A 13,014-nucleotide genomic window follows, 5' to 3' on the forward strand; every position below is an offset into this window, starting at 1 on the left:
TTATCATACAATAAATCATTGTATGAATTTTGTAATATTTAAATAATTTTCAGTTAAAAACACATGAAGGTCATGTGACCATCTGAAAGAACCCAGCATCTTATTTCTCACAGGACGCGTTCTGAGTTCTCGCAGTCTCACAAGTTCATTCTTCCGAGGTGACCTGGCAAGACCGGTCTTCACAAGAACGCAAGTCCGTTCTCTGCATTCTTGGATAGAGAAACAGCCAGTGTCTCCCTGAAATACTGCAATATTTAAGGGTATAGAGGCAATTTTGGATACAACCAGCTTGATGAAAGAGCAAGTCAGCTTTTCAATCAGCTTAATCAGCTGAACTCAATCAACGGTACTCAAAAGTTTACTTGACTTTAAATATATTTTCACAGCATTGTTTGTAGCCTTGCAAGACAAAACTACCAGTAGTGTGAAGGATTATGTAACCAAAATGTAACGCAGGTCATTCAAACTGGAATCATGGCAGAATATCCAGTGATGTCCACGTCGCAGGGCACTTATAGATGAACAAAGATCAGTAAAAAAATTATACAAAATGTGGAGAGCAGTGGAACATCAGGACCAGGTTTGAGAACCTCTGGTTTAGTTGTACTCAAACAGAATTCTTGTCTCAAGATGTTGAGGAAAATGTAGAATGTTGTCAGATTACATGATGATCTCAAACTGCCGACAACCATCATGAGTTTCTGACTGTAAAGCCTCAGCTGACCTTTGGATGTGGACCTTGTCAAAGTAAACCTCTATAGGAAGTCCAGCCGCAAACTCTCTTCATTATTCTTGATGACTAGTCCAACACTCTGTCAGATTAAAGACAGAGACAAAGAAAGAACCAACCCTGGGGCCCTGCAGAAAGAGCTTGATTACTGTTGAGTCCACTAGACTCACACTACTGGGGTCTCTCATCTGTGGGGCTTGATTACAAGTGGAAAGTTTGCCCTGATGTTATGAGGGCTTGAATAAGTCCTCAATAAACTATGATCTGTCAAGGCATACAACTTTTCAATTAGGATTAATCTGTGCCTTATTGTAGCCTGTAACCTTGTATATAAAATAAAAATAAAATGCCCAGACACATTCACAGTAAACGTCTTATCTTTCAGGTCTCAAGGGCTCCTTGCAGAGGATGCAGATGGATTATGTAGATGTAGTCTTTGCCAACCGGCCTGATAGCAATACACCAATGGAGGGTGAGTTTGGCCATTTATTTTTACATTTTAATAAAAATAAGTCACTGATCTTTCCAAGGATGCAGATGGCAAAACCAAATGGTAAGGCACTGCTTGCAAAAGCCTGTAGTTTTTGATCTTTTGAATACTATCAGTTAAGAGATTTTGGCTTTTCATAAAGTGGGTTTTTTTCTGTCTAAAGGAAAGCAAATCCTAATCCATAATTCAAGAATAAAAGTGTTTCTTTTGTCACTTTATTTATATATTTAAATCGCAATACATATTTTTAAGGCTGTTTTCTCAAAATGTTTCTATTTTTTTCTATTGCACTCAGCTGTATATCTTCACTTCAGCAGCACTTAAACCAATCTTTGCGCTTTTATTCATATCTTTATTCTGAAGATTTTTACGAAGGGATATGTTCATATATAATTGGCCTGATTATATACAACTTTTATGCTACAACAGAGTTAAATTTAGTAAAAAAAAAAAAAAAAAAAAAACGTTTTTTTTTTCTAGAAGTTCACAATATGTTCTGAATTATGAGTGACATATCTGTTATCATTTTCACCCTTTGTGAAAACCTTTGGTCGAAATATTCATTAATTCATTCATTTTATTTTCGGCTTAGACCCTTTATTAATATAGGGTCAGAATGAACCACCAACTTATCCAGCGTATGTTTTACACAGTGTATGCCGATCACTGGGAAACACCCATAAACTCCTATTCACATACATACACTATGGATAATTTAGCTTACCAAATTCACCTATAGCGCATGTCTTTGGACTTATGGGGGAAACCAGAGCATCTGGAGGAAACCCACGCGAACACTGGGAGAATATGCAAACTCCACGCAGAAATATACAACATGGTTGAAATATATAAAACATTAAAAAAGAAACAACAGCATCAAACATTTAAAACCTGATTTGTATGCAAATTAACACAACTTCATTAAGTGTGGACTTGAGACGAAGAATAAATCCATAAGTTCAAAATTTGAGTAATAAGATTTTTTTTTTCACTTGCATTGGGAACATTATATTATATATTTTTATTTTACTTGAAGAGACAACAAAAGCTTCTCATTTCTAAGGAGATCACATTTTTCAGTGTCAGTATAAAAATCTAAAGTTATTGTGATTTTTATTTCTCAAATGTGGAAGATCAATACATGTTCAGTTAGTGTGGAATAACAGTATAACTCAGATTTATCATGTCACTTTAAACCACTAAAGATCTGATTCCTTTATCTTAGTTTTAATACAGTAACAGAAACTTCAGGTTAATATTAAGCATTTATTTCAAGTTTATTATTATTATTATTATTTAAAAATAGAAAATACTGTATGAACAATGTACATATACCTTCTCCTCCTTTGTTCTCCTCTTTGATTCAAATATGGTTTCCCAGCGTCCCTCAAAGCCTTCCTTACTCTGTTCTTCTATTTGTTCATTTCGGCTCTTTTTTTTTTTGACGAGGATTTGCATTTTAATCTCTATTCTTCTTAGTGGACATAAACGTTTTTTCCATGTAAAGCTGTTTTAATGTTTAAAATGCAGACTCGTGGTAGCGCGAAAATATCCCCAAACTGTTTCTGTATACAAAGTTTACACCTACAATTAATGTCACATGGTTGTTCAATCATTCATTTTCTTTTCGGCTTAGTCCCTTTATTAATCTGGGGTCGCCACAGCGGAATGAACCGCCAACTTATCCAGCATATGTTTTACGCAGTGAATGCCCTTCCAGCTGCAACCCATCACTGGAAAACATCCACACACACTCAATCACACACACAATTTAGCTTACCTAATTTACCTATACCACGTTTTTGGACTCGTGGAGCAAACACGGGGAGAACATGCAAACTCCACACAGAAATGCCAACTGACCTACCCGGGGCTCGAACCAGCGACCTTTTTGCTGTGAGGTGATTGTGCCACTGTGCTGCCCATGTCACATGGTTACCTCTTTTTTTTGGACTTGTATAATTGCTCAAAAAAAAGCCTGATTTATATTTTTAAGCAACATTTTAGAAAACTTGTAATGTCTGCAATCAATCAACTGAGGTAATATGGTCATAACTATTAGTCTTCTTCTTTTTTTTTTTTTGCTTCAAAAGCTTCACACTTTTGAATGACAGTCCATGGACATCATAACATTGATTTACATCTTAAAGACTTTAGTAGACTCTGATAGCTTTAGCCATTTATAAGTGTTTCCTTTCAATAAAATGTTATTGACCTTCACCAAATGCTTTCTGGAGAAAATGCTGAGATGTTAGTGATGACAATAGTGCATCAAAAGAGAGAGATGTACAAAAGAAGGAGTGCGTCAAACTAAAAGGCTTGATGTCCTGCAGTCACATCCATCTGAGGGCTAAGTTCTCTGAAAGATGTATTCATGACAACAGGGTTACGATTAAGTGCAGTCCCCAGGGTGCCATCAAAGTTATAATTCTGAATAACCAGACTCTTTTACTTCGACCGGAGGTACGCAATGCAGTCAGCAGGCTTCGACACTGCTGGGGGAAAAAAAACTCTGTGCTGCCCAAAGCTTCAAGTGCAGTCAGCCTGAAAATCTAATCTACTGTTTAATTATGTGCTTTTTATACAAACCACAGCATAACAAAGACCTTCAAACAGTATAAACCGATTACAACAAAAGAGATATACAGGGATGACGGAGAGAAACATCTGCACCGTGAGGGATCTGGAAAATGGTTAGACTAATTAAAAACGAGAATCAGAAAAGCAAAAGGCGTAGTCTTTGACCTTCAGCAGCAATAATGAAATGACTAGCTTTTGAAACAGCACATTCTCTTTGATTTATTCATTAAATTATCTGTTTAAACACATGCAGAGAGGGGAGAATAACAGAGTGTAGTAGAGAAAGATGGAGAACATGATAAACAGAAGGAGAGTGATCAACTTAAAAGTAGTTTATTCTTTTGATCAGTAACAAAAAAGCAGTGCAGGTGTTGCAGTGCATATCTGATGTGCATTCTTGCTTTACTGTGGTGTTAATTGGTAACTTGCTCAACAAGATTATCTTCAAACAGCCCTGATTGCATTTCATCCAAAAGGGAAAAAAAGGAGAAAGATTTTAAAGAAACTGCATTAATATTTTTACAGTGTACAAAATACAACTTTGTTCACCTATCTTTCCATGTGTCAGGTAAGGATCTATGTTTACTATGGGAAAAACAATATAAATACCATTAGAGACAGCAGCACAACATGCTATTGGTGTATTTCCATGACTTTTTCGTCTTCTTTTTTGACACAAATGTTTTCTTAGAACTTTCATATGATTGTTTTGTCTTCCATCTAGTAGGGCATAGCCCATTATGATGAATACCCAAAATTAAAATGAAATATGCCTGCTCAGTTTTGATAATGAAAATAAAATGTTGCCTATACCACTAAAGGAGGAGAGGATGATAACATTTGTACCACAAATATTGTTTGCATACCCTAGCATACATTTAAAAATACCATGATTGATATACAGTGGGGGAAATAAGTGTTGAACGCGTCATGTCTATTTTCCTATGAGTAATATTTCTAAAGGAGTGTTTTGGTCAAATCCAGGTTTTGTTAAAAACCTAAACAATAAAAACAAAACAAAACAAAAAAATCTAAAAAAAATAGTTGTGTAATAACAATGGAATGACACAAGGAGAAAATACTGAACTACTAAAATACAGCAGTGGTGCTCAACCCTGTTCCTGGAGATCAAACACACCTGAACCAATTAATTAGGACCTGAACAGCACTTGATAATTACAGGCTGGTGTGTTTGATATGGGTTGCAACTGAAATCTGCAGGAAGGTCGATCTCCAGGAACAGGGATGGTCACCCCTGATACACAGCATAAGAGGCTTTTTGGTGATGGCAGCTTAAAGACGCCTCTCATGTGGAGAATGAAGTCACATGCCTTGCTCAAATGTGATTGTTTCACAGACTTCAACAGAGTTTACAAATCTTGATGGTTTTGTGGGTCTCATCTATTTAATCTTTTTCTGTATTATCTATTGCATTTAAGTCAGGTGATTGCTGGGCCATTCTACAGCTTGATTTTCTTTCTCTGAAACAATTTGAGTTTCCTTGGCTGTGTTTTTGATCATTGTCTTGCTGATATGTCCACTCTGGATTCCTCTTCATCATCCTGGTAATGTGGACTGAAACAGCTAATATTCATTTACAATGATGAAAGCCAGGGGGAATAACTACTGAGAGATTTCAGCTGCTGTCTGGGCTTTCACTGCCTTTTTACACCTCTCTTTCTTCATTTGTTTAATACTTTGTTCCCTGTTTCATTTCATTTTTGTACACAATTTCAAGTCAAAAGCACCTTTAGAAATTTGTTTTCTGCAAAAAAATGGTGACATGTTAAATACTTATTTCCTCTACTGTACCAAGGATGCACTGAAAAGAAAATTCTAGGTCAAAACTAAAATTCTGGATGTACGAGGCTAAAAACTGAAACCAAATGCATGCTTTGTAAAGAATATTTATTATTGTATTCAATAATATATTGTGTAAGACTTTTTAAATGTAACTCAATTTAAATTATCCTGATTTTAAAAAAGCCAATAAAATCACCTTTTTATTGAGGGTAAAATTTTATTCACAGTGAACGAGTTAAGTGCCATTTTATTAAAGTCAAAGTCAGCTTTATTTTCAATTCTGCAGAATTTTACAGACATACAGAGAGCTGAAATTACGTTACTCTTAGCCCCTTGATTCATACAGATGACAAAAACACGGAGGAAAGACAAATGCTAATAAGCAGGAGGAACTATTATACTACATATAATGTCCTGTCAGTGCATTATTTGAGTAGATTCAGCTTTTCTAGTGAGCATGGGCAGTTTGACCAAGGCACGTGCAAGCAAGATAATGAAGTGCTCTGCTTTGGTTGGTGCAAAAACTGAGTGAAATCGGCACACCGAATGCTTATGGCATGAAATAAGTTTTTTTTTTTTCATATTTTCAGCTATTTTCCTTTTTCATTCAAAAAACAAAAATGCAATTTTAAGTTGAAAATTTTAGATTTTTTTGCTGTGCAGTAAACTGTCAGATGCCCACATTTTTACCTATGGTTTTATGAATACCATAAATTTAGACATGCTGTTTTTCACCTTTTGTTTCATAGGCAGCCTGTTTGGATGAATGACAGTTGCTGATGTGCCTTTGTAGTGTGGAGTTTCAAATTAGCAAGCTGAAATTCCTTGCAGCACCTTGCAAATCAAAAGGAGAGAGAATATCAAATGGAGTTCAATCAATATTTTCTTTTTGGGAGGGATCAGTATGGCCCTCCGGTTATGTATGTACTGCTTAGAGCTGTCTGTTGTGCAGCATTTAGGGCTTAGTAATATTTCAAAGCCCTGCGCTGGATGCCAAGGTCACCCTGACTCAGCCATTTGTTCCAGATCTCTACTTTAACAGGCTTTTCAGCCCTCACTCCATCACTTCACACTTAGAACCTAACACTGCTTCCTGCCTACTTACCTTTTATAAAAATAAGTTGGTAAATGTTTATGGACATTTAAATGGGTTGATAATTTGTTTGTTGTTTGTTGTTAATATATATATATATATATATAGCTTTGGTCTGATTTTTGAATTGAGTTCATGAGTCTGGTTGCCTTAATCTCTTTTGTGTATGCAAGTACAACGAAATTTGTTTTAATCTAGATTTAAACTGACAGAGTGTGTCTGCCTTTTTGAACAGAGCTAGGAAGCTAAATATGAGGTTGTTTTTGATATTCCTGGTATTATCAATTGGCCAGAATTTTCAGAATATAACAGACATAACAGAATTGTGAAACGACAGGCGCTCAAATACTTGGGAGCTAAGCCTTTCTGGACTTCATAAGCAGGCTCTTAAACTTCAATAGACATTTAATCTGAGCACACTACAATGTTGAGAGAAGCAGACTAATCTGATCATACTTTTTAGTTCTAGTATAAACACTACAGCTATTGCATTTTGAACCAACTGAAGTTTGCTTATTAGCCCTGCATGGTATTCAGTCATGTGAAAAAAAAAGAACATCCAGTATAAGCCTGAGTATTTTGTAACATATTTAAATATCTGGATTATTGAGTATAAGAGATTAATTTGATATAGCTAAACTATTAAAACTAAAATGTTATTCTTCAAAAATGCAAAAAAAAAAAAAAAAAAAAAAAAAAAGTTAGGACACCCTAATAGCTGGAGTTACTCACTTTTGCTATAAAAACTGCAGTGAGACAATTCTTGTATCCATCTACAAGTCTCTGACATCAGTCAGAGGAAAGTGTACCCCACTTATCAATGCAGAATTATTTCAGCAGTGAGAAGTTTGATGAGGTATAGCTTGTTCCAAATCACCCCACAGCATCTCAATAAGGTTAAGAGTTGGGCTTTGACTAGGCTAATTTAGTACTCTCCATTTTTTTCCGGTTTTCAGCCAGTCATTGGTTGATTTACTGTTATGATTTGGGTCATTGTCTTATTGTATGGCCCAGTTCTTATTTTTTATTTTTTTAATTTTCAGACAAATGGTTTTAAATGTTTATCAAATACAGATCATTCCTGGTACAAAGTAGAATTCATGGTGGATTCTGTAACTGCAAGTTGATCAGGTCCTGCTGCAGCGAAGCAGCACCAAACCATGACACTTCCATTCTTCACAGATGGTATGAGGTTCTTTTCCTGGATTGCTGTTTTTAGTTTGTGCCAAACATGTTCAAACAGTTCTGGTGTCCAAATAACCTAGTTTTTGTAGTTAAGGCAATCTTCTGTCTGGTCTTGATGGGTTTTTTTTAGAGTGCAAATTTTACCTCTTTGCACACCTCTAATGCAATGTAAACATATGCAGTCTCTTTCTGATTTTAGGGGCATGTACTTTCACCTCAACAGTATGCTGTAGGTCCTGTGATGACATTTTATGGTTTTGGAGACCTTTTTTACCATCTTGTGGTCTACTCTTGGGGTGAACTTGCTGGGACCAGACCTGGTAATGTTGGGAGATGTTTTGAAAGAATGGCTGATTTCAAAATCTTTGTAAATTCTTCACCAGACTCATTGGCTGCAACATTTTTTCTGAAAGCTTCAGACAGCTCTTTTGCTCTCACCATGCTGCTCACTCTCACTTCAACGGTCAGGAGCACAATAAAGTAGATGTCTGAAGTTTAGTAAGGGCAAGGCTCATTCAAAATGCTGAGTAATGATCTACTAATCATGTGCACCTGGTGTGATACACCTGTGTGTGATTTGAGCCATTTAAGTGGGAATAAATGTGAGGCTGTTCTAACTTTTTCCTGAGTTATAAAATGAATTCCTTTTTTAAATCACATTTGCAGAAGATCTGAAAAGACTATTTTTTTCAGTTTTTAATAGTTTGTTATATTACATTTACATGTTACATTACAAAATATTCATACATTTAAACATGTAACAAAATGTCCAGGCTTTTATAGAGTGTCCTGATGTTTTCACATGACTGCAAACACATGATTGAACTTTTCTGCATTAGGTATTAACAGCATGTCACAATTTAACAATGTTTTAGGGTTAAATTACAAATTGCTATCTGTTAACACACTCAAGTTCTAGATTGATGAAAATATTTTTTTTCTTTTGAAATTGACAGTCAAAGATTAATTCGAAATACAACACCAAATTAGAAAAAGTTGGCACAGTTTGGAAAATGCTAATAAAAAACAAAGTGATTTCTAAATTTACTTTGACTTGTATTTCATTGCAAACAGTACAACAAGCATTATTTAATGTGGTCCTCTTTTTTTTTATTGTTTTTTTTTTTTCAAAATAAACATGTATTCCAATTTTGGTTCTTGAAACACATATAAAAAGTTGGTACAGGAGCAATTTAGGGCTAGTCATCAGGTAAATTAATAAAATTATTAAAAAATACAAAAGTCTAGTCTTACTAAGATGGGCAGAGATGGGCGGAGGATCGCCAGTTTACCAACAAATAGGTCAGAAAATTATTAAGTATTATAAATTATTAATTATTATGTTTAAAAACAATGCACCTCAAAAAAAGATAGGAAGACATTTGGATATTTCACCTTCAACAGTGCATAACATCATTAAAAGATTCAAGGAATCTGGAGAAATTTCAGCATGTAAAGGACAAAGGTGCAAGCCCAAGCCGAGCAACCGTGATCTCCAATCCCCAGCTGGCACTGCATCAAGAATCGTCATTCATCTATAAGCAATATCACTAAATGGGCTGTGGTTACCTAGGTAAACTTTTCTCAAGTACCACAATACATAGTTACATCCACAAATGGCAGTTAAAACTGTACTGTGCCAAAAAGAAGCCCTATGTTAACAGTGTCCACAAGTTCTATCAACTTCTCTGGGCTCGGAGGCATCTGGGATGGGCCATCACAGAGTGTAAACTTGTACTGTGGTCAGATAAATAAGTAGTTTTGGGAGAAATGGACATTGTGTTCTCCAGACCAAAAAAGAAAAGGATCATCCTGACTGTTACCAGCAACAAGTCCAAAATCCAGGGTCTGTCGTGGTAGGGGGTTGTGTCAGAATTTTTTTTTACATAGAATTTTTTGAGCACAATATGGTGCCTTCTTTAAGGGATGCCTATGCATATTTTAACAAGACAATGCAAAACCCTATTATGCAAATATTACTAAGTCCTGGCTTTGAAGGAAGAGGGTACAAGTACTTCACTGGTCTGTCTGCAGTCCCAACCTGTTTCCAATAGAGAATGTGTTTCTTTTTTTGGCTTAGTCCCTTTATTAATCAGGAGTTGCCACATTGGAATGAACCACCAACTTATCCAGCATATGTTTTATGCAGCGGAAGCCCCTCTAGCAATAACCCAACAATAGGAAACACCCATAAACTCTTGCATTCACACACATACACAATGACCAATTTAGCTTATTCAATTCACATATACCACATGTCTTTGGACAATGGGGGAAACCAGAGCACCCGGAGGAAACCCACGTGAACACGGAGTGAACATGCAAACTCCATATAGAAATACTCTAAACAGCAACCTTCACTGTGATGCTTACTTGGTGTCTTCAGTCCCTAAAAGTCTTTTAAGTGTTGTGAAGAGGAATGGCAACATTACAAAGTGGTAAATGCTTTACTGTTTCAAGTTTTTTTTAAATGTGTTACAAGAACCAAAATTAAAATACGTGATTATTTTGTAAAAAAACTAAACAATAAAAATCACGAGGAGCACAATAAATAATGTTTCTTCTAGAATCTGAATGAAATATAAGGCAAAGTAAACTTAGAAATCACAACTTAATTTTTTATTTGCGTTATCCATACTGTCCCAACCTTTTTTCTGATTTTGGGTTGTATGTTCTTACATTTTTGTTAAACTGCAAAAACTTACATCAACAAACATTTTGGCTAAATTTTCGACGTGAACACTACAGGGCATGAACAATGAACTCTATGGAGCATGAAGCCAAATATTTTTGTTCATTGTCACACTAATGATACTTACTCAGACATATTATTGACAACCAAAGGATAATTTTTGTGCAGTTCTTTGCACAACATTATATCTCCACATGGTCTGTTTTCTGGCATGGTCAGTTTGCTCAGTAACTCACTTTGTACAGTGTTGCACTTAGAGATAAAAGCAATGTAAGATCAAGAAAAACCTATGTTGCTGCAATAGATTTTCTCTTACATTTACTTTTGAAAAAACTATTGACTAGGTTTAGGGATAGTTTTAGGTCAGTCTTTAACACGGTGACCTGTGTGATAAGCCCTGGCTTCTCATGAATATGTACAAACGTTTGCGTATTGAGACACATACTGTTTATACACATAATTTCTGTTTAACAGTGAGAAGATTTTTTTTCAACACATTTCTAGACATACTAGTTATAATAACTCATTTCAAAATAACTGATTTCTTTTATCTTTGCCATGATGACAAATAATAATATTTTACTAAATATTTTTCAAGACACTTCTATACAGCTTAAAGTGACATTTAAAGTCTTAACTAGGTTAATTAGGTTAACTAGGCAGGTTAGGGTTATTAAGCAAGTTATTGTATAATGATGGTTTGTTCTGTAGACTATCGAAATAATAATAATATTAATAATAATAATAATAATTTTATAATAATGTTGTCCCTAAAATGGTTTAAAAAAAAATAATAACTGCTTTTATTCTAGCCAAAATGAAAGTAATCAAAAGCATTATCAGACATACTGTGAAAATTTCCTTGCTCTGTTAAACATCATTTGGGAAATATTTAAAAAAAGAAAAAAAATTCAAAGAGGGGCTAATAATTCAACTGTATAACAAAAAGTAGACTAATTAATGCATTTCATGTTAGTAAAAATGTAAATATTGTCCTCTAGGAAACTTGACATCTCAGTCATGCAACAAAACGTGCAACGTATTTTACATTTAACAAAAAAAATATTTTTATAAGCTTGGGTTGCAGCAAACACTGTTTGTCAATCCAAATCATTCATTAAAAATAATTTTAACCAGTAATGTTTTGCCAGAACATTATCCCTTTTTACATTTTTTTAAAAGATTGTATTATTATAATTATTAATTAAATATATTGTATTATTATTATTATTATTATTATTATTAGTAGTAGTAGTAGTAGTAGTAGTAGTGGTATTTTTTCAATGAGTTTTCCTACATAGTAAACTTGCTTAGTAGCTTACCTCGCACAGCACCACAATAGCCAGTTGTAAAGTTGAGTTGTAGAGCAACCAACATAAACAAAATGTTGCCTGATGAATCTATTAATAGTAAAAATTAAAAACAATTTTAAGGCTGGACACATCAAACAGACAGTTGGCCACTGGGCAGCGTGGGGCTGTCAGTGAGCGTCTGCTAGTTTGTTTAGTGTGTTCCACACATCTCCTCTCATCTGGCTCACATCAGAAGTTTGCCTGATTCAGCATTGAGAATTGATGTTGGCTGTTGTTGAAAGAGAGCGCTCTCTTGGGTGCTGCATCACAGAACAAAAACTGTGATGAAAGTAAACAAACTGTAGAATTCAGGAGAGAACACAAAAAGTTGATAGTCATTTCACTGCATTTCTGAAATATATGCAAACAATATGGTATTTATGGTATCAGGACCGTGCAGAGACTTTTTAAGGGGCATGTGCCAAAAGAACTGAACAACGAGGGGGAGTTGGCGATTGCGGGCAGCACAGTGGCACAGTGGGTAGCACAATCGCCTCTCAACAAAAAGGTCGCTGGTTTGAGCCTCGGCTGGGTCAGTTGGCATTTCTGTGTAGAGTTGGCATGTTCGCCCGAGTTCTCCAGTTTCCCCCACAAGTCCAAAGACATGCGCTATAAGTGAATTGGATAAGCTAAATTGTCCGTAGTGTGTGTATGTGAATGGGTGTGTATGGATGTTTCCCAGTGATGGGTTGTAGCTGGAAGGGCATGTGCTGCTTAAAGTATATGCTGGATAAGTTGGCTGTTTATTCCGCTGTGGTGACCCCACAATAATAAAAGGACTAAGCCTAAAAGAAAATAAATGAATAAGTTGGCGATTGCGAACTGAAGACCAGGGGGCACTTTATTTTTGAAGGGCACTTTTTATCCAAAAGAAAAAAGGGCATGTGCACTGCACATGTTGAGCCCTATCTGTGCACGTGCCTGTATAGTTTACATGTGTCATGTCTGCCTGACATTTAATTACTTTCCATCTCTTTGAAATGTCGAGGTAAAATGTTGAGTCATCCCATCATGCACAGCAGCGTCCAGGTCTCACCCAAAATTTCCACTCCATGTCTGTGATACAACTGTCAACTGCTTCCATCATTG

At 35.5% G+C, this 13,014-nt stretch overlaps 1 protein-coding gene across 2 annotated transcripts in view; it reads left to right on the forward strand.

Moving 5' to 3' along the window:
• The window catches only part of kcnab1a (potassium voltage-gated channel subfamily A regulatory beta subunit 1a), a 227,981-nt gene that overhangs the window by 184,970 nt on the left and 29,997 nt on the right, over positions 1-13,014 (forward strand). For both annotated transcript variants that reach the window (XM_056478098.1, XM_056478099.1), the window contains exon 8: positions 1,116-1,202. In XM_056478098.1, coding sequence (XP_056334073.1) covers positions 1,116-1,202 — 87 coding nt within the window. The remainder of the gene's footprint in view (positions 1-1,115; positions 1,203-13,014) is intronic.

The sequence above is a fragment of the Danio aesculapii genome, chromosome 18, assembly GCF_903798145.1.
Source record: "Danio aesculapii chromosome 18, fDanAes4.1, whole genome shotgun sequence".
Classification (NCBI taxonomy): domain Eukaryota; kingdom Metazoa; phylum Chordata; class Actinopteri; order Cypriniformes; family Danionidae; genus Danio; species Danio aesculapii.